Source organism: Cebus imitator, unplaced genomic scaffold (genome assembly GCF_001604975.1).
Source record: "Cebus imitator isolate Cc_AM_T3 unplaced genomic scaffold, Cebus_imitator-1.0 Scaffold164, whole genome shotgun sequence".
NCBI lineage: Eukaryota > Metazoa > Chordata > Mammalia > Primates > Cebidae > Cebus > Cebus imitator.
The window spans coordinates 573,211-595,363 of NW_016107479.1; the positions used below are offsets into that span (position 1 = coordinate 573,211).

Genomic DNA, 22,153 nt, shown 5'->3' on the forward strand with positions numbered 1-22,153 from the left:
TAAAGCTTCTACCAACTGCCGTCTAAGGCAGACACTAAAAGAAAATTTGCTTCACGAGTTTGGGGCCATTTGGGTTCTAAATAAGATATTATCACGTTCCTTAAAGTGATAAACATTAAATGAAGACCACATAGGTAAAGGGCTTGGTACTCTTCAACTAGCTCAGCAAGTCTATCAACTGATAACATTCAAAAAGCACAAACAAAACTCACTCTAGACTGTTCATTTTCATGAAAACATATTGCGTAGAAAGCCATGAATGGTTATCAAAGATTCCTATGAATATTTTTCTTAATAAACGGGGACTAATTACTTGTTAGATTCTCAGATCAATGGTACAGTACCTATATAGTCTCTACCAGAGGTTTCAAAGAGAAAGCATGGAGTCATAAAACACTAAGACGACTCAGCTCCAACATATCTGTAATGACGTGCCCTGACCTTTCAACTTTTTGTGGTTGCCTCAAACACTTCAGAAGTATCTTTGTTAATTTATTTATTCTTGTTTTTCAGGTGGAGTATTGCTCTGTTGCCCAGGCTGGAGTGCAGTGGCATCATCTTGACTCACTGTAACCTCCACCTCCGGCGTTCAGTTTACCTGCTTCATCCTCCTGAGTAGCTGGGACTACAGGTGTGTGCCACCACGCCCAGCTAATTTGTGTGTGTCTGTGTGTCTCTGTGTGTGTGTAACTGGAGAAAGGGTTTCACCATGTTGGTCAGGCTGGTCTTGAACTCATGACCTCAAGTGATCTGCTGGCCTCAGCCTCCCAAAATGCTGGGATTACAGGCATAAGCCACCATGTCTGACCATAAATTTCTGTTCTAATTGACAGATAAAATTGTATGTATTTACCACATAAAAATGATGTTCTGAAGTACTAAATATACATCATGAAATAGTTAAATGTTGCTCAGTAACACATACATTACCTTACATAGTTAGGCCACTTTTGTGCTTGAGAACACTTTGTATCCACTCTCTTAGCATCTTTCAAGAATACAAAATATTATGAACTATAGTCACCATGCTCTACAATAGTACTCTTAAACTTACCCCTAACTGAAATGTTCTATCCTTTGACTACCGTCTCCTCAACCCCCACCCCACAATCTGCTCAGCTCCTGGGAACCAACATTCCACTCTCTACTTCTGTGATCAATTTTTTTTAGATTCCACACAGTGAGATCACATCACACAGCATTTGTCTTTCCGTGAATGGCTTATTTCAATTAACATAATATTTTAAAAGATAACAAAGACGTACAACAACCAAATGCATTTAAAAAAAAAGAAGTACCCTCTTAACTAGCCTGTCAGTAATAACTATGTCTTCTTTAATGTATTTTTAATGAATTTTCTTTTTCATAATCATTCATCTCTTACATCCCACTCAACCCCACGTTTTTGTGTTCTCAGGGTTCTCTTTCTACCCAGGTTACCAAGAAACTCAAGGATGATGACTAAATGACACAACCAGCTCAGTGGACTGGAGTTAGGATATCTTGTACACATCCCCATCCTTCTCCTAGGGACCCCAAAACAAAAAGTCAACCCTTACATTTTTCTGTGCCACATGACACTAGATCATACCCTTCGCAAAACAGCATTGAAGTGTGATGTGGAGAAGTACATACAGAATAAACTCTGGAGTCAGAAAACCCGCTAATCACCACGTTTAGCAGCATGTTTGGTCAAGCCGCCTCGGAACCTCAGCCCCTCTGAGCTTGTAGCTTCTCCAGACAATGCACACAGACCCCTTTAGAAGTTAGTAAACTACTTAGCAGACCTCTCTTTTAGGATCTGCTGAACCTCTATCTGAATCTCAGATGGAACACTTATATATTAAAATGCACACGTTCCCAGATGGCATTGAATGCTTGGTAATTACTAATTCTCTAGGATTTTTTTCCTTTGTTTTTATCTTTGCTTTTCTAATCGCCAGTGAAACCTGAACAAGCAAATAGGTTCTGTATCATTTGCTCACTGAGAAAAAAAAAATCTGAAGATCTTTTAATATTTATTTTACAGACAAACGCTTTAAAGAAGTCTCAATCACCCCTGCTTCTGCTTGTCTCTTCTCCTTTAATACACAAGACAGCATGCCACTCATAGAGAATCATTTCAGAAATTGAATTGGTGAATTTTAGTAAATAATGCCACTAAACTTAAGAGCCAAATTATATCAAAATAAAAATTAAGAACTTACAGCGTATTGATAAAAAGATTATTTTGCATCAGTGATGGTGGTGGTGATACTGCTCATATGAAATGAAAGGAGACAGAAACCTTGGCCTTTCAGAATGGAGAAACTTTAACCAGTTACAGTCCAGTTAATGGTGGGGGTGGGAGGGTGGTGGAGAACCCTGTGTAATATACAAAACCATCCTGTTACAGGAGAGAGCAGCCGATGTGCCCTGCTTGTGTAGTATTGTATATTAAACAGAAAAGGAAGAAAATAGGACTAAGATGTTCTCCACAAATTTAGAAACAGAATTATAACGACTGGGCAAAGACCTTTTAAGTCTATATTAAACCATGGAGGGTGATTCAGAAAGGACATTCACCCCTCTACGTGAGGCTCACATTCAAGTGTTGAGGTACACAAGTATTTTGTTTTCAATCATATATAAAGTATAATCCAGTTCTTATGTCCCTTGGCCCCATCCTACCAACAGACTTAGATATTATAAAGTCTGAAGCTTATGAAACTATACAGGACTACTTTATGAAAACAGATGCAAAAATATCATTTTTCCAAATGTTAGAAAAATATATAGTCAACTGGAGATACTGGTAGGCTTCCTGAGCCTTTGGAGGGCACTGTACAAGGGAGGGGCCCTAATTTCAAGGAATCCACCCCTGCAGGGTAAGCTTGCCTCTACTTCGACTCCACACCAATTACTTCCCTGCACCATTCCCACTGAGATTTTCTGGCACCAGAGTGTGGCAATAGTTTGGTGAGGGTCTTGGAACAAGAATTCATCTCACTGGAGGACACAAGAAGCGTGGTCCCTGAGCTTAATCAATGCTGTTAGCATGTAGTTAGCCAGGCTTGTGAAAAACACATCACATCAGCATTTCATCATTATGCTGTAAAGTGTTCTTAATTAAAAAAAACCTTTTTTTTTTTTTTTTTTTTTTTTTTTTTTAAAAAATTTTTTTTTTTTTTTTTTTTTTTTTTTTTGAGACAGAATCTTGCTCTGTTGCCTAGGTTGGAATGCAATGGTGTGATCTCAGCTCACTGCAACCTCTGCCTCCCAGGCTCAAGTGATTCTCCTGCCTCAGCCTCCAGAGTAGCTGGGATTACAGGTGCCCACCACCACACCTGACTAATTTTTGCTTGTATTTTTAGTAGAGACAGGGTTTCACCATGTTGGCCAAGCTGGACTTGAACTCCTGACCTTCTGATCCATCCACTTCAGCCTCCCAAAGTGCTGAGATTACAGGTGTGAACCATCATGCCCAGCCAGGACCCAATACTGTTTCCTCTAGAAAGGGAGCTGTTATCCATGAGAGAAGAGGAGTACAGGGGTGGGAATTCTGTGCTTAAATTAGGGTTTGGGGTTGTATTTAGACATCGTCATGTCTCCCTTAACTTTGACTTAGAGGCTGGATTCTGCTAAGTTCAGTTTCAGGCTGGTCCAGCAGGTAGATCTCTGAAAGTGAACTTTGGTGTCTTCTCTCCTTGTCTCTGCATCTGTTGCTGTCTTGACACCGGCCAATATTTGCTTGGTTTTAAATAATCACAATCATATTTTAAACAAGTTGATCAGGAATTAAGAAAAGATTGGCTCAAACCCCAGACCTACTGGGCAAAACCCCAGTCCTACTGGGCAGCATTTAGTGTCCTCCTTGGCTCTTTGTAGTGGGTTTATGTCAAACCCTTGAGAATAATCACTTAAGTCAGAGTGAACTCTTCCTCCTAGATGATGATTTATCTGTTTGTAAGCTGAGATGAGGGAATTCCATTTGCTACTGAGCCAGTGAGTGTTAACTTTATTAATGCATCTTTGCAACTAAGATTAATGGGACCCATAGTAAGTCAGCTGTAGCACTTGATATCAGTTTATAACAAGCTTGGCAATACCTGGAAATTCAGATCTATCATCATAAGTTATAATGACATGCATAAAAACCTGAGTGTAAATCAAAGGCTCTTTAGGGTACAAGACTCTAATCCCAGATTTTAAAGCCTTAAAAAGTAACTTATCTAACAGAGTTCGTGTTTCAGAGTACAGTATATGCTAATGGCTTTTCCTCAAGGGTTAAAATGCCTAAACTACCATTGTTTAACAAGTAAATATTTTATTATAAAAACCAATTTTGCTTAATGAAGTCTTCTGAGGGAGAAGATGTTTTAAGATATTTTACTAGTACACTTTAAAATCATTTCGTATTTAGGTATGCTCTGTCATCTCCAACTAGAGCAAAAAAGAATCATAAAAAACGGTAAGTGCGGCAATAAAAACTCCTTTTACTATTAGTTGGGAGAGAAACAAACGGGAATATTACTTTGAAAGTAATTACTAAGTTTTTTATTGCACCATATTTTCTCAAAATCCAACCAAAGCATATCCCAAATCTTCCTATAAATGAAATACAAATTTTCTCTCAGAACATTTTTACTCATCAGGAAAAAAAAGGTGAGTTTAATTTTTCTGTCAGTTGAGGCTTCATATGTCAAACACATCTTACATTTCAACAGACCTTACTATCATATTGATGGAATATTCAAGGAGACATTAGTTCTTACTGCAAGTACCAGCTTGAAAAGGTGTACGCTGAATTACTGCGAGAGCACTTTTCTTCTAAAAATAGACTTCTTATCTCCAACCACAGTATATATGTATAACTGCCTTGTCATTTTAACCAAATTTACGGATTCCCATCAAACAGAGATTGTAGCTTCCTTGAAGCCAATTGGGGGTAGTGTCTTTTCCATCTTTTTATTTCTAATACTTAGCACACTTCGTGGAATAGAGAGAGCCAGATGATCAAATGAATAAATTCATGAATTAATACAAATTGCTTCTCATATACTGCATGGCTATCCTTGAAGTGAAAGCAACATCTGACATTTCTAATTTTTTTAAAATAAACTTTAAATTCAGCAGTTCAGGAGAAAAAAATATTTAGAAACTTTTTCCTTAAACTTGTCATTCATTCATTCCATCAACAAATTTTGACTAGTAGCAGTGGCTTCGGCCTGGAATCCCACCACTTTGGAAGCCAAGATGGGAAGACTGCTTCAGGCCAAGAGTTCAAGACCGGCCTGGGCAATATCGCAAGACCCATTCTCAACAAAAAATTTTTAAAATAAAGGTAAAAAATTAGCTGGGCAAGGTGACTCATACTATAGTCCCAGCAGCTCAGGAGACTGAGGTGGGAAGGTCCCTTGAGCTTAGGAGTGAGAGGTTAGTGGGCTACAATCTCACCACGACATCCCATCCTGGATGACAAAGTGGTACCCTATATCTAAAGATCGAATAAAAAAACACAAATGCTTACTGAAAATGTCAGACACTGTGCTTACTGCCATGTGTACAGTCTGGAGCAAAACAAAGCCACGCCCTTATGGAACTTGTAGTCTAAGCCATGCAAACTAACTCTGTTGTTTAGGATACAAGGAAAATTTCATCTAATTTTCTCTTAAGTATACTCCCCTATCATTTATGACAGAACAACGTTCAAATTTCAAATATTTTGTGGATCCTACAATGGCCAAATGGTGGCATCTGGACCACGTGATTATTTAGTGGACAAAGTAGCTGGACTTAAGAATTATAAAATTATGTATATTCCTAGCCTTAGAAAAATGATTCTGACTGTGCCAAAAAATTCTGCTTCACAATTGGTGCAGTGCCTGTTAATCAAATAATTTGAAATTAACTCTTAATAATAATAGTACATAGTAATACTAGTGATGACAACGATAATCACAACAACTACTCACACTTCCTGAATGCCTAGAACTTTGCTAAAAGCTTTATATCAATCATCTCTTATAAGCATTCTCTTAAGTTTAGGAATAGGTCTTCTTATCTCCACTTGACAGAAACACATTGAAGCTTAGAGAGGTCAGGAAATATGCACATTGTCACAGAACAAATACTGGAGTTACGATTCGAACTCAAGTCTGTGTTTTTGCTGAAGCCATCCCCATAACTACACCTTCTACAACTTCCTATACCAACGCTGGTAACAAATAGGAAAAAGAAAAAATCAAGAAAAGATTGTCTGTTATCTCTTTAAATGTTTCAATGATATTTGAAATTCTTCTTCTTCTAAAATATACAAGTAATGATGTTATATTTTCATAAATATCAAAAAGCAGGTATAGATTTTTAGCTACTCTGTGACTTAGACGTCAGTATGTGATCTAAGTATGACAGTATGACTCTAGTTGGACCTAGGCCGTTAAAGCAATTGACTACCCGTCCTATCTAATGTATAAGCATTGTGAAGAATATGGAAATGTGTGTTAACGTAACAACAAGCATAAATGTAAGAGACGGAAAAAAGGAACTAAAATGCCTGGGACTGTATACCAGCATAGCACCAATAAATGATCTTCAGTCTTTTAAAATAACTTGATAACACCGTTAAGTTTACAGATTGTCATATCACCTTATTTCCATGTAAAAAGCTGTTTTTCAGTCCCTTGGATTAGGGACTATTTGAGAAGACACAGAAACTTATTTTCCAGTGTTCTTCAGCCTCCCTTCCCTTCACCACAGCCATGTATATATAGAACAAACACTTACTGAATTGCTATGTGCTAGCACTACCCTAGATGCTGGGATTCAGTGGTGATGGGAGAGCCAAACCAGCTAGCTCAGCTTCAAAGGGATAGAAAAGGGAGAAGGAAGGAAATTAACATTTTTGGACAACTTTGTTATTACAGTTACTGTGATAGATGATTTAATAAATGTCATTAACTTCCCCCAAACAACCCTAAAAGATAGCCAGGATCACCCTCAACCCTACAGACAGGAATTTAACATTCAGATTTGAGTAATGTGTCTAAACCCACACAGGTAGGAAGCACTGGAAGGCTGATACAAAGTCATGTTTATCTAGTCATAAAGAGCATCTCTCTTCACTGCCTCTGTTTCACTCTGTCTCTGTTTGTACTTCCCTTTGCCTTGACTTTTTGACTCTCAGTCACACTCTTCATCCTACAATGGCCACTGAAATAATGATTACTTTGTTCACTATATGTAAAGTGAGACTCATTCCTGCCCGAATGGCCTCTTACTGCATTGTGTCTACATAACCATATCTATAGATTCTTGTATATATGTACCCGTTCATGCCACAAATATCTCTTGGGTGTCCAACAAATGCCAGGAACATTTCTAGGCCATAGAAAACTGTAATGGAGCTTATACACAAAGAGGGAAGAGGTTTATAGAATAAAGTCTCGCGAAATAGAGTATAACATCACATAGTCAAAGTGTTATGAAGCAAATTAAACAGGTCATATACACACACTATATACACACTACATGTACAAAACATGCATATATGTAAATATACCTCCCCAACAGTTTTTGTATAAATATTGATAGTTAATACCTAGCTTTATTAACAGCCATCACGTTTTTATGAGCTCATAATTTTCTACCGTATGTAATTTTCTAGTTGACTGGTAAATGATACATCTGCAGTTACCTACATAATTAAACAAATACATAAACAGAACTATGTATGTCAATACTTAGAAAGGGAGAAAATATCTGAAAACTGTAAATATTGATTTTCTGGTCCCACTTATGATTTATAGTTTCATCTTTTTATAAACAGCTCTTTTGGTATTTATGCTCCAAGAAATATAGTATCTCTTCTGGGAAAACCCAAACCATGATCAAATCTTAAACCTGAACACAGACATTATCAGACCTGTGAGAAAAATCTCAATAGTGCTTATTGAGATTTTTCTTAATAAGCACTATTTTCAAACACTTATTATAAAAATCTATCAATTAACAATCTACTGTGTTAAAGGGTGAAAATAATATTTATTTAATGCATGAATAAAGTTTAATAATCAAAGATAAAGTTTTAAGAAACAAAAAAGAATGGCATGGAAAGATTTAGATATAAATTAAAATACAGTTCATTTTAAATGATGACAGATAAGAGAGTCTTGAAATGTTCTGACTATTCCCCACCTAGTAGTTAAAAAAAAAAAAAAACTTGCTATCTTTAATAAAATATATTAAGAATACTGGGATGTGTGTTATCGTGGTTGTGTTTAATGTGGCATTAATTCACAAGTCATTGTTTTTTTTAATAAGATATAATAAGTTACTTGCTCTTCTAAGGAGATCTGTAATTAGAGCTTTGATAATTAAACTCTAGATGAGGCATTTGGTATATCTGTGCCCTAAATACCAATAAATTATGCATGCACAACTTTTAAAACTACATTTTAATTAGTAGCTTAAAATAAAACTAATTTGGAAAACCAGGACACTGAATTTTTAAAAACTGTTCAAATTTCATCAATGAAAGCCAACCATCTAGTTTTAAAGTAAAAACATCAATTCTGTATGAATGACTGTGACTATTTGATAGATTAAGTGAAGAATTTTAGTAAACTCCTTTGTAATTTTCAGCTCACATAAAGATGGTCTTGGTTAACATAATCACACAATTTCTCACTTATTAGCTTTTTCTCCTTAGCCAATGAGTCATGTCACAACCTCATTTTCTTTTACTCTACTCTTTCATTTTTACTCAATTCTGACCTACCATTGTTTATACCCACCTGTACTGGTTAATTTTATGTGTCACTTGATTAGGCAACGTATTTGGAGTGCCCAGATATTGGGTCAACTGTTATTTTCAACGTTACTGTGAGGGTGTTTCGGGTTGAGATTAACATTTAATTTAGTCACCAAGGGAAGCAGACTGCCTTCCCTAATGTGGGTGATCCTTATTCAACCAGGTAAAAGACTCAAGAGAACAATAAGGCTGACCCTTGCCTGAGGAAGGAAGAACTCCTCCTATCTTCAAACTGGGACATCAGCTTTTTCCTTCCTTTGAACTCAGTCTGAAACATCACCTCTTCCTAGGTCTTCAGCCTGTCAGCTACTGGACCAGAACCACACATAAGCTCTCCCGGGCCTCCGGCTGACAGACCTGGGAGACCTTGAGACTGGTCAGCCTCATTAATAATGTCAGCTAATTTTTTTTTAAATAAAACTCTTCCTATAAATGTATAAATCCTGTTGGTTCTCTTTCTCCAAAGAACCCTAAAACACTGCACACACCTACCATCAATACTTAGTGATTTCTTACCTAAGCCACTTTGCTCATGAAGCTCCTAGTTTCTACTTTTCCCTCATGTTAGCTCTAACTCATAGAATCCTAAATATTCTTCATGCCTCAACCCAGCTGTCTGCCCACTGTCATAGTGCACCTCCCTTGTAGTATTTTGCACACTTTGCAACCATGGCACTTGAGAATTTTTCATTTCCCATCATGCTTGTCTGTGGATTTGTCAGCTGAAAGAACATTGTTCTTCCAGGATAACATCTTGTATACAAAGTAAATATCTGAAGGGCTGAAATCCATTGTCACATGTAATGCAGCAGGTATCGTTTCAGGCTTGGCAAAACCCAAAGAAAATCTTAGCTACATGACCAAGAACAAATCATTTCAAACTCTCTGGACCTTGGTTTCTTATATCAAAAAATAAGGGGTAAGGCTAGGTGAACACCAAGTTCCCTTCGAGCTCAACATTGCTATGATTCCATTAATAACTTAAGCAGCAGTAAACACTTTCTATTCATTTCAAAATTATAAAAAATATTTTAATATGAAGTCAAAAGAAGAAAAGCTGTTCTTACTTGAATACAATGATTTACAAGTGCACTTGTTTTAAACTTCTGAGCCCTTTTTAGACATGATCTCAGTGTGGAAAAGTAAGTCACAGTTCCAAGGAAGGAGCATGCATCACCAATGTAATAGTCCTCAGAAGGTAGATCAGAAGGAAAATGAACAGCCGCTCCTCACACATACGCCTTCTCCCCTAAATTTTCAGTTCTAATGCTCTGTCTTACCAGGGTCCCCCATAGGCTATCCACATGGGTTTCTGCCTTTGTGACCACTGATACCCAAAGAGTCACTGTTTTTAAATTCTAAAGATTATACCAAAGGAAGTCAGGAGTGTTCTGCTCACTTAAAGTGGCTCTGCCCAGCACCGCCTTTTTCCAGCATGGAAATGTGTTACCCAGGAAGGCTTTATCGTGTTGGTATCAATTTATTACAAATACTCAACTATTTTATAAGCCTCCTCAAGTAATCTTCAGTCAGTACCACAATTGTCAGCACGTTTCTTCTGTGTTGGCCACCCTTCCTTTTGTTTCAGCCTTTCATAAAAATCCTTTTGTGTGACAGTCAAGCAGCTGTGCTTTGTTCTTCAATGTTCCTAGCCTGGATCTCCAGCCGAGACCACTTTATAACATAATCGGCAAAGTACCGTTTTCACAGCGGGGACAACTGTGTTCATCTTCAAAAAGAGGCATTAATAAAATGAGACTGTAATGAACATGCTAATTCGGATCACAGGGTACTGCGCAATGGCAGAGATAGTTGTCTGCCTTCTCCCTCAAAGATTGTAAAAGTTGTGTTTTTTTTTTTTAACAGCTGCTATAATGGCTGAGATTTTTTGAAACAGACATATTATGCAAACATTTCTCTCTATTTCTCATTGCAGCGCCTTCTCTGTCTCATCCAACTGCTGTGTGTTTTACTATCTCAGAAACAGTCACCTTCAGGGAGCAAATTTTTTCCATCTTGCAAGAACTGACTTGCTGAAACTGGCATGCCAGTGAATCATGGAAAGCAGGAGAGAGGTGATCTGACTGATCACATCACTAATCTAAGGCCTTCCCAATGCCCATCAGGCAAAAATAAATAAATAAATAAAACAAGAAAGTTAACAGATTTGCTTAAGATGCCACAGCTATTTTGTAACAGAGCTAGAGTGGGAATTCAAATTTCCCAAGACCTAGACTTGAGTACTTCACATATTATCTTTTGTCCTGATGGTGACCATTCACAAATGATATGTTTACATGTTAGAGTGGGTACTCACACATAAGTATCACTTGATGAAGTATATTTGCTAAACTAGGTAACTGAAATGCCTCGTATCTGGTAAACTAGCATTTTTACATAATAACTGTACTGTAGATATGGTCTATGAACAAGCTAGTTCCCTATAAATAGATAAGAGCAGCAATGCTATGTATCATACCCTGTTCTGTTGTGCTAGCAGTGGTGGTGGTTTGGAGCTGTGCTATTTGAGAGCAGCCCAGTCTAAAAATAATCGAAGATTTTTTAAAATGACCCATTACATGCTGTTTAAGAGCAAAATATGTATTTTCTGATTACTCTCCTAAAAAAAATTCTAAGTTCAAGAAATATGATAACAATTAGTCAGAGGTTTAGATTCAAAGTTGATTAAATGGTTCTAGCCTTGTCTTAGAGAACAGGAGGTTATGTAAGCAAGAAGAAATAATTATTGATGTCTTCCTCTTGCCCCAAAGAGGCAGGTACCTCTGGACTGCTACTAGAAAGAAAAGTCTATGGATGGCGATACCTCATTTTCCCTGCCTAGTGACTGATAACTCGTACCAGAGACAATATTTTCATCCTCAGTTATCACTGCATAAATTTGTATTACATGGTTTCCTGCTGATATCTTTAGTCGGGAAGAAATTGTGACCAGTAAACTAAAGAAACAGAATCAGTTCCATTTGGATGATAATCCCTGTTCTTACAGCACTCTCTCTGGTCCTGAGCTTGCTCTTCACTGAAAGCCTGATAGCTAATTCACTGTCCTTAGCAGCATTCCACAATTAGTTAACACACAGCCCTTAATAACCTCCGTGCATCCTAAGGCCTTCACTTACAGTTCTGCTTAGGATGGAAAAACATATGTATAACAGATATACTCAGCCTCCTAAAGTCTTTTATAATTAGGGAGTCAGTATTTCCTTTTGTTTCCACAGCCAAGACAACTGAAGAAAATTAAAATGACGTGGAAGACATAAGCCATAAATTCACCTCATCCTTCTCCTACTTCTTCTTCCATGAACCACACCCTATGGTGTAAATGGTTAATTCCCCAAATATCTTATTTTGCGGCACATTCAGCCTGAGCTTGGGGTTATCCTTCCTAAATGAAACACAGTTTTTGAGAGTAAGGCTAGTTTGAAACAAGTTACAAAGGGAAAGTTTTTCCTGAAATGCTCCCTTCAAGGCATATGGGTGGTCAGAGTATTATCTCAATGTCTTCTTCATTAACCACAAGGTCAGATGTTTGAATCTCCAATTAATTAGTTTCTCCAGTAGCTTGCGTAACATAAATGAGTGATCTTCATCCAGTTCACTTAGACAAAACCCATCATGACAGTTGGCACATTTTTGGCATTTGTCAGTAAAGTGGGGAAAAAGTAAATGACCCATGTGGACAAAATGGGAATCTAATGAGGGCTATTGGATGAAAAGTGTAAAGTGGCCTCCATCTACTGCAGAACAGGGTGCCTGAGTGTCTGCCAACATCATCTGCAAGAGAAAGTCAACCACAAAGTTCCTCCACTGTGGTATAAACCTTCAGGCTCATTTATTTAGCTGTTCATGATATTCAAAGACTATGAATGTCAGTTTACACTGGAATGTTATTAAAGGCTACTATTAATAGAATTAACAATATTTAGAAGTTTTAAGCAAACGGTAACTCTAGGAAACAAAAATAATTTCCATCCCTATTTATTTTATCCTAAAAGGATATATAAAAGTATTCTATTTTAAGACTATGTTTAGACTACTTTTCTGTTATCCAAAATACTTATGAGCTTTTCTCATAAAAGCTCTAAAACTGCTAAATGTAATCTTTAAAAGAAAGGGATAACAACTCAAATCATATATTTTCATATAAATGTACTTATATATGACAGATGTTCACACAGAAGGTTGAGATCATATTAAAAATTTTTGATGTGTTTGTTTTATATGGGGATTAGCTGTGTAGAAGCATAGGAGATGATGAAACTCTAGCCAGCTGAGAGGTAAAAAACATTAATCCATGTGAATTTCTAAGTAAAGTGATATCTTCCTCCAGCATTTTGTTAATGTCTTCATCAGACACATAAATGCAGGTCAACCACATGACCACCATTATTTCCTTTTAAGGAATTCAAGGGATTTGGAAAGTGAAAAAAACTCAAAAGCATTTCTGATGTTTTATCTTTGTAATATACTTTCTATATGATGGCACAGATTCTAAACTAGGTAAATAAATGGAGATTAAAATTTTCAGTCTGGGCAAGGTGGCTTACACCTGTAATTGCAGCACTTTGGGAGGCTGAGGCGGGCAGATAATTTGAGGTCAGGAGTTTGAGACCTGCCTGGCCAACATGGTGAAACTAAAACTAGCTGGGCATGGTGGTGAGTGCCTGTAACCCCAGATACTAGGGAGGCTGAGGCAGACAAACTGCTTAAACTCAAGGGATGGAGGTCGCAGGGAGCCGAGATAGTACCGCTGCACTTCGGCCTGGACAACAAAGCAAGACCGTCTAAAAATTAAAAAAAAAAAAAAATTGAAGTAGATGAAAAAATGAGCCAGATGCCTCAAATATGAACACCTGAAAAATGACTACAATTTTCAGACAAGCTGATGTGAACTATGTATGTATATTCACAAATATGTATATTTTCCACAGTGCATATTATAGCACATATAGTCTCTAAGATTCCTAACAGCTCTAAAATCTAATTTCTAACTCCTGTTCTTTTTCCCCTAATGTCTTACTCTTGCCAATTGTTAGACCATTCCTTCCCTTAACTTTTTAAATATTTTAAATATATTATTTTAAAAACCCATTCATATAGTTCAACTACCTGTAGGTCACAGACTATGATGTCCACCCTCAATGCCTGGGTTTACTGTTGCTCATTGGTGGTAGCTGACTTGATTGCTTTAGAATTGGTGCTTCTTAGCCCATCTGGGTATCAATGACCTTCTCTAGCGTCGTGTGCCTGGATTAACGGAATGTCTCTGTGGGGTGAACACTATCACGAGTGTCTGCTGCATACTCTATGGGATTCACTGTTTGTACCAGCTTTTATGTTAAACTGTTTGGTCCTGAGTATTGCACAGTAGGAATAGTGCTAGAAGGCTCACCTGTATGCAGAAAGCTGATCTAGTCCCTCTTACTCCCAACTTATTTTATATATGTATGTATCTTGCTGAAGTATTAAAACTCCAGCACTAAAGCATATGGTCCATTTGGTTATCTTGGGTTATTATATTACAATTGTCTTTTCTGTGGGAAATCCCTCCTTGTTTTTAGCACCTGGAAATTTCTACTTCTTGTTTGCAAGCCTAACTATGCTTTTATTTTCAGATACTTTGCCAACATTTCTATGTGCTGGTCAGGGAATGGGGAACTTTCTGCAACTTGGCTTGTCGTAACAGCCAGAAATGTAGCTCAAATCTGACTTGTTTGTTTTAAAGCAGCATCTGTTATATGCTTTTAAAAGATATGCATCCAACTGTCAATATTTACCTGCAACTTAATGAGGTGTTCATATTATTTCAAACATATTTAAGGAAGTATATGTAAATAATCTCATTTTCTCAGTCTCTTGAATTAACTAATTAATTTTGCTTCTGAGATAGCATGTGTGTGTGTGTATTTAGTTTCAAAACCACCAGGTAAATTTGGCCTTCATTACTAATTACTGCTGGCCTCCAAATAAGTAAGTTCTTGACAAGGTCAATAGGGTGTACCTCCCTTGAGGGAAACCAAGATGTTTATAAAATCAAACTTTTTTATGTTATAAAAGATACAGAGTAAATCCATCCCTCCATGTGAAAACAAATGAAATAGAGGGGAAATGTACTTAAACTATGTAAGTTCCTCTATGATTCTGACCCTTTTCTTTCCAATTTCCTTCATCTTAGGAAAGTCTATTCTTCTAAATTCTAGAATACAGCAAAATACAACAAAACAAAACAAATGAGTTGTGTGAGGGAGATAAAGAGATAAAGGCACAGAAGAGCTAATCTGGAAATGTCAACAGCTAGGTGCCTAACTGGGAATGTTCGTATCTCTACACAGAAGGCTGAATTAGAAACATACAACACGGTCTTCATCACTAGCCTTTACTCTCCAGCACTCCCATTGCAAAGGAAGTCTACAAAGTGAACACACTGTACTGGAGATTTGGCAGCTCACCCTGAGCTTTGTCAAATTGTGTAAGCAACATTGTTGGAAAGAAAGAAAGGGATTTGTCAGCCCAGTTATTTACATCAATACATGTTGGTTCAAGGAAGGTAACAGACACACATAAAACATACTTTTTCACATAAGACAGATGTGTTTATTTACTTGGTTCTGACCAATTGCTTAAGGAAAGCTCATCTTTAGGCTAATTTTGCAAATATCAATGTCAGCTGTGGTAGTTTATAAAAACGTAGCTGCTGAACGTGATATGAAAAATCCATGCACAAGTAATGCCAGCATACAAAAGCGTACCATATCCTTCCTGTTTCCTTTCTAAATGCTCTGCCAAAATCAAACCAGTATCTGGCATTTGAAATCAATTCTTTTCTTGGCTTTCTTACATCTGATTTCCCCCCTGAACTCTAGTTCCATCAAGACCCATAACTAGAGAAGGTATCCATTGTCTAATTAAAGTTCAACTCTTATAAACATTTTATTTAACTGCATTTCCGCTTTAAGCATCATCACAATGCTAATCTTTTTAATGATGCTACAAAAGAGATAACAGAATTGCAACAATGACACAAACAACAACCTCCACTTGAGCACTTACCCCGTAAAACGGTGAGTCTGGTGGATACACTTATTTCTCCCACATTATTTGAGGCCACACATTCATAAATGGCCTCATCCCTCGGAGTCCGTAAGGGCTGTATTCTGAGAACTGATCCAGACCCATCGTCAAACTCTATTACCTATTAGAGGAAACAATAGCTGTCACAGGTGTTGTTACAATTGTCTACCTCTCAGCTAAACCTCTCAATGCAGTGTTGGACCAGCCATTAGGCTCAGAATAAACTAGGAATCATTCTGAATCTGAATTTTGATACAGTGGTGAAAAAATATCTGGTCTAATTTAATGAATCTTTTACTAAACAAGGAGAAAGACATGCAACTACATATGCAAAACGTGAAAATTTCTAGTTCCTACTAAAAACTCCCAGGGTTTACTCACTAAAATATTTCATTATGTGCATCTAGGCCAATTTGATTCTATTAACTTTGCAAGAGGCTTGAAGCTATGATGGCTAAACTTCTCAAATTATTCTTTCTCTGACAGCACATATACAAATGTGGATTCATTCAATAATGAGACTATAAGGCAAAGAATTAATGCACACCACCTCAGATAGCTCTACTGGTTTAAACTCTAATCCTGAACAGTATAGGTGGGCAAACCATGAAGAGAAACTGCATAAATCTAGTACTTAGGGAGCCGAGACAGCTTTCACAATCCAAAAGCCTGATGGCATACATTAATTTTGCCACAAATCATTCCAGTATTTGTTCTAGCTTAGCATTTTCTGCATTTGTAGAGCATTCTTGCTGTAAAACGGAGGCTTGCTTCACCAGGCAGAAAATTAATGTGCTAAACACTAAGCCTGAATTCACCATCATTAGGAACTCTTCTGTGAAACAGTTTAGTGACACTGATAATCCTAGATACTTGTTAGCTAATTCAAGTACCACTTAAAAAGAAAAAATATGATGATTATGATACTAACAAATAAGATACAATACTATGGAGTCCACTAGCTATCTTTTCTGTAACTGTGCTGCATTCCTTCAGCTGTTCACTGAGTTGTGTCTTTTTTTGCTTGTATTTCACTGTGAATATTCCCGTGTGCCTAAATTATGAATAAACTGAGATTGCCTTATAAATATATTTATGGGATGCTTAATTCCTGATTTTGTGTGTATGTTAACATAGAGAGAAAGGACATTACTATTTTCAAAATATATCCACTTCAATCTTTGTGCACTCTATTTCTCTCCAAATTCACAAAAAATATCCAAAATGGCTCATTTCCCAATGCACCACAATTTATTTTCGAATCTATTAAACATACATTTTAAAATAAATCTACTATGCATCTTAGGAAAGAAAAGTTTCATAGTTTCATATTGGATGCTTTGTTAAGAATTTCATAATTTAAAAAAGTTATTTATGAACATTTCATGATTTAGTATAGGGAAAGTTTTAAGCAACTACAAAACCATTTAAATGTTGATTAATTTATCAATAAATGTCATTGTATGTTTAGGTTTGTGAACTATTTCCTAGATTCAAACCTACCCCATTACAACATACAATATACCACACATTACAAGCCAGTGATATAATTTCCAGTCTGAAAATAATCAGTATTGATTTCATGCCTGTCATGGACCAGACACCCCATTTAGCACTGGGGACAGAGACGGAGCAAAAACAGTCACCGTCTGCTGCTCTCATGGGCCGTATAGACTAGTGAAACCAAATATATACACACACTGTTAAAGACAGTAAAGATTTCCAACCCAGAACTTGATAGTCTGATAAAGCTGCTTTGTGTAAAAAATAATTCATTTACGCCAGAGGTGTTTTTATGACTCTTGTCGGGAATTATGTACTGAGGAGAAATAAGTACATAATTCTGAAATATTTAGTATTAAATTTCTGTTACACGATTTTGTCAAGAGCCACTGTCATTAGCAAGCAGGATGTCAAACTTTTCTTTAACAAAAAATTAACTTTGTTTAAAAATTTTTAAATGTGCAGCAAAGATGCACGCATACCTCATTTTCTACATGACACAGGAAACATTTTCTAAATATTTAAGATGTTTTTATACGTAAATAAATTATATTTTAATAAGTGATTTTTCAGACATAATTTCAAACTTCTCACTTATAAACTACAATCCAGATTTCCAATTTCGCCACTGTAATTAATTAGGTTTTCTACACATTTGAACCGCTGATCATCCTGTGAGTTCCTATGAAAATAAGTAAAATAAATTTTTTCTGAATTTTGTAGTTGCTATATTTCTTTTAACTTAGAAATTGCCTTTAATCTGCCAAACTGCAAATTAGGTTACAAAGGAGATTAGAAACTCAGGTAAAATGGATGCGTGTTTCATGATTTCGGGCAGTTTGGGGGTACCGGTAGTCCCTAAAATTAAAGCTATCCTTTTCATGTCTTAAATGATGGGCATGCTATCGTGTGCCTCTCTGTGTAGCTTTCAGTACAGCTTACTGCCTATATTTCTCTTCCAGCATGCGCAAATTTCTAAACCATAAGCCTTCTCACAAACACTCAAAAAAAGAATCTCCGATTTATATTTCACCACCTTCAGTGCACTGAGCTCTCTTGAATACAGAAAATCAACTTCTTCAATAGGCTTCTCTGCAATATCAACCTATTTGGGTATGTTTCTTTCAGAGTAATGCAGTACTTTAAAACACTGGAACAAATTTTTCATTCTATTTCACACTACCTGTAAAACACAGGTGTGAGGGGCAGTGGACAACTTCATTTGTTGCTCAGCATCCATTCCCATTCTTGTTGGTAATGGGATTTAAATTTCCTTTGGAGAAACACTGCTCTTTCATTCTAAGCCATGCGATTGAATGGAACTGTCTTCATTCCCAGTCAGAGGTAGATTCCAACTGGCTTAAATTAAGAAGGCTACACTGTCCATCTATCCACACAAATTGGCTCAGGGATGAACAAGTAACTTAATAGGAACCAATGGGATGAGAGGTTTCTGGAGGAGACAAGCCTTCATGCATCCAACAGACGTGGTCCTATAAGGATGTAGAGCTCCATGTATGAAACTGACAGACGGATCCTAGGAATACCACTGAGCCCTTGCACAAGTAGAAACAAAAAATCAGTCCTTGAACTCCCCAATTTCCTTTTTTAAAAAGCCATTTAGAGTTACATTTTCCATCATTTGCAATGTAAGGAATGCCATATTTCAGTGACACCTTATGTAAGAGTAAAGCAAGCAAGTAACATACAAACCAAAGATAGAGCAGATACATTCTTCCCTCAGAGAAACAGAACAATGGACCTAATACCTCAAATCTCTGGTTGCTGACTTTCTTTCCTTTTTTGTTCCACACAATTTTAGGTCTTGGGTCTCCCGTAGCTTGGCAGATGAAAGAGGCAACTCCGCCAGAGACCCCTGTCTGATCAACGGGTGTTCGTGTAAACCTTGGAGGTGCTGAAATTAAAAAAAAAATCAACATCACAGTTAAATCGAAAACTGAAACACAGACTATTATCCTGCTGCCACTGCTCTTCCCACCACCATCAAACACACTGCCGTCAGGACATACATTTTTAAAATGTACTATGGAATTAAAAAATTAGAAAAGCACCTTTTACTTGTGAGGGTAGTTTAAAGGGGAAGGAGGTAACTTTCTGGTCAAGTTATCTGTTAGTGCTTTTATTGCTGAAATCTGTATTAAGGTAGAGATCCAATAACATCCGAAAAGCAACATCACACATTAATTTTTATTACCAGTATAAAAAAAAAACCCAATTTGTCCTCTGTAACAAAATGAGCTCATCAATCAAAGTGAGTAAAATTTTAGCGCTTGCTTTGATGCCACTATCAGGCCACTGCCAGAAAGCAGCACTGCCACTGCTGAGCTATTAAAATTAGTGACATTTAAGAGGAATTCTAGGAAATTTTAAAGAGACAAGAAATATAGCCCTGAATTAGAAAGTTTGGCAAGAAACAGAAATAGAAGAAAATGGTAAATCGACTCTCTAACCCAGATACTGTGAGCTGTCTTGCTTGAAACCTAGCTCCACAATTTGCATAAAAGATGATGAGTCAGGAAGCCTCTAAAGTCATAGCAAAGCAAAGAATTTTTTAAAAGAAAGATATAGACTCAAAGATTACTAAGGCTAGAAGGATAGACACTGGAAGCTTGTTTAACATCCTCCATCTCCTTTAAATGTTCCTGACATTCTTCTCCCCTTAAAAACTTATTTATTTTTCATCTTGGTTTTCAAGATCTAGATATCTATCATACAAGAAAGACATAAAATGTAAATGAATATGCACAAATTTATTCATCATATCGTATCATGGGTTTAGCAGAAGTGTAAGTAGTCGAAACATTAAACAGTATGGGGTTTTTGTTAGAGTGAAATAAACTATGGCATGAAGACAGAACATCATGAAAGTGGTAAGTGTTATATTTATAAAGTCTGTATTCTGTCACATGAGAAATGCTTCAGTCAATAATAAGCCACAAAATTATAATATAGTGATATGTAATGGACAGCAGATAATAAAAAATGCACACACACAAAGATTGGACAAAACAAATGAAAACACAAATAGTGGTGTTCAGGAGGAGGTATTCTAATTATTTTCTGACTGCTTTCCATCTCTTATACTTCCTTGAGTTTTTACAATTATGTTCTGGTTGAAAACGTTTTAGAGTACCCAAACATTTTACTGTTCCTTTTTTTAAATTGTTTAATCCTTGCTACAGATTTTCTCTTCTCCCTTACTGTGTTCTAGTTACATGTCATTGAAAGTAGTTTTAAATAACCATAGCTAAAACTGATTTTGAAAACAATCCTTAGATTCTAAAAAAGAAGAAAGTCATAACAAAGTTCGTTCTTCTTGGCTCGTCATCACTATTTTCTCTGTGTTGATTTCACGTTTCCCGCATGGTGTTCCCATTGGGTTTGTGGTGTGTTCTGACTCTGCTTGGTTTTCTTGGAGTCAGGGAAGCTGGATTCCTATCTAAACTCCACCATTATGTATATGGATAATCTTGGAGGAAAAAAATCATCTAACTTTACCATTTCTTGGTATGACGCATGAAATACATTAATTTACAGGAATTCCAAAACTATGACACATGAAATAAATTAATTTGTAGAAACTGCTTCCAGTTTCAAGGTTTTCTAGCTTTATATATTATTTCCAAAAGAAGAAAGTTTAGGAAAGGCATATTATTTTCAATGCTGGTCCTAGAGAATGAATTTCCTCATCAGCAAATTCAACTTATAGGTGATCCTGGAACTGGTGGGAATACGGGAACTTGCTCATGTTCAAAAATATTAGGAAAGCAAAACAGGCTCTAACAACCCCACCAGATATCATAAGCCCGCATCTCTGTGTAGCAATGGGGACTAGATGATTCCTGGAAGCTGTGGGAAGGACTCAAATTTTTCTGTTATTGTTGAGATGGAGTCTCACTCTGCTGCCAGGCTGGAGTGTAGTGGCACAATCTCGGCTCAGTGCGACTTCCACCTCCCAGGTTCAAGCGATTCTCCCGCCTCATTCTCCTGAGTAGCTGGGACTACAGGTGCATGCCACCACACCCAGTTAATTTTTATATTTTTAGCAGAGACGGTCTACTAAAAATGTTGGTCAGGTGGTCTATATCTCTTGACCTCATGATCTGCCCGTCTCGGCTTCCCAAACTGCTGGTATTACAGGCATGAGCCACCATACCTGGCATCAAAATAATTTAAAATTGACTAACAGTGAGATTACAAAACACTGTATATTGATGTCACTTTTCTGGAAACAAATAAATATATTATAAGTTTTTATATTTATCTTTCTGCTGTTTCAAACAATGCAAATTGGTAATAACTACTTGCTTGTCAGTATGCAATGGAGAAAGTATAATTATGCAATTAAAATGTCTAAGGAATTTCCCTGGAAAAACAAAATACACTGCTGTATTAAATGGTACAATAGTATCATTTTTAGCTACCTTCCTTTCTTGTCTATAGACTAAATATTATCAATCCTGAAGGAAAGTCCACTGTAAGAGCCCAGCTTCCCATTTACGTTATTATTTTTTTTTTTTGAGACGGAGTTTTGCTCTTGTTACCCAGGCTGGAGTGCAATGGCGCGATCTCGACTCACCGCAACCTCCGCCTCCTGGGTTCAGGCAATTCTCCTGCCTCAGCCTCCTGAGTAGCTGGGATTACAGGCACGAACCACCATGCCCAGCTAATTTTTTGTATTTTTAGTAGAGACGGGGTTTCACCATGTTGACCAGGACGGCCTCGATCTGTTGACCTCGTGATCCACCC

At 36.9% G+C, this 22,153-nt stretch overlaps 1 protein-coding gene across 47 annotated transcripts in view; it reads right to left on the reverse strand.

Moving 5' to 3' along the window:
• The window catches only part of PTPRD (protein tyrosine phosphatase receptor type D), a 2,344,803-nt gene that overhangs the window by 304,354 nt on the left and 2,018,296 nt on the right, over positions 1-22,153 (reverse strand). For 26 of the 47 annotated variants that reach the window (XM_017544042.2, XM_017544050.2, XM_017544045.2 and 23 more), the window contains 2 exons: positions 19,153-19,298; positions 15,860-16,001 (listed from right to left, as the gene is read on the reverse strand). In XM_017544042.2, coding sequence (XP_017399531.1) covers positions 15,860-16,001; positions 19,153-19,298 — 288 coding nt within the window. Of the gene's footprint in view, positions 1-15,859; positions 16,002-19,149; positions 19,299-22,153 lie in introns of all 47 variants that reach the window. The other 21 variants (XM_037744085.1, XM_037744087.1, XM_037744086.1 and 18 more) reach the window with 1 other exon arrangement.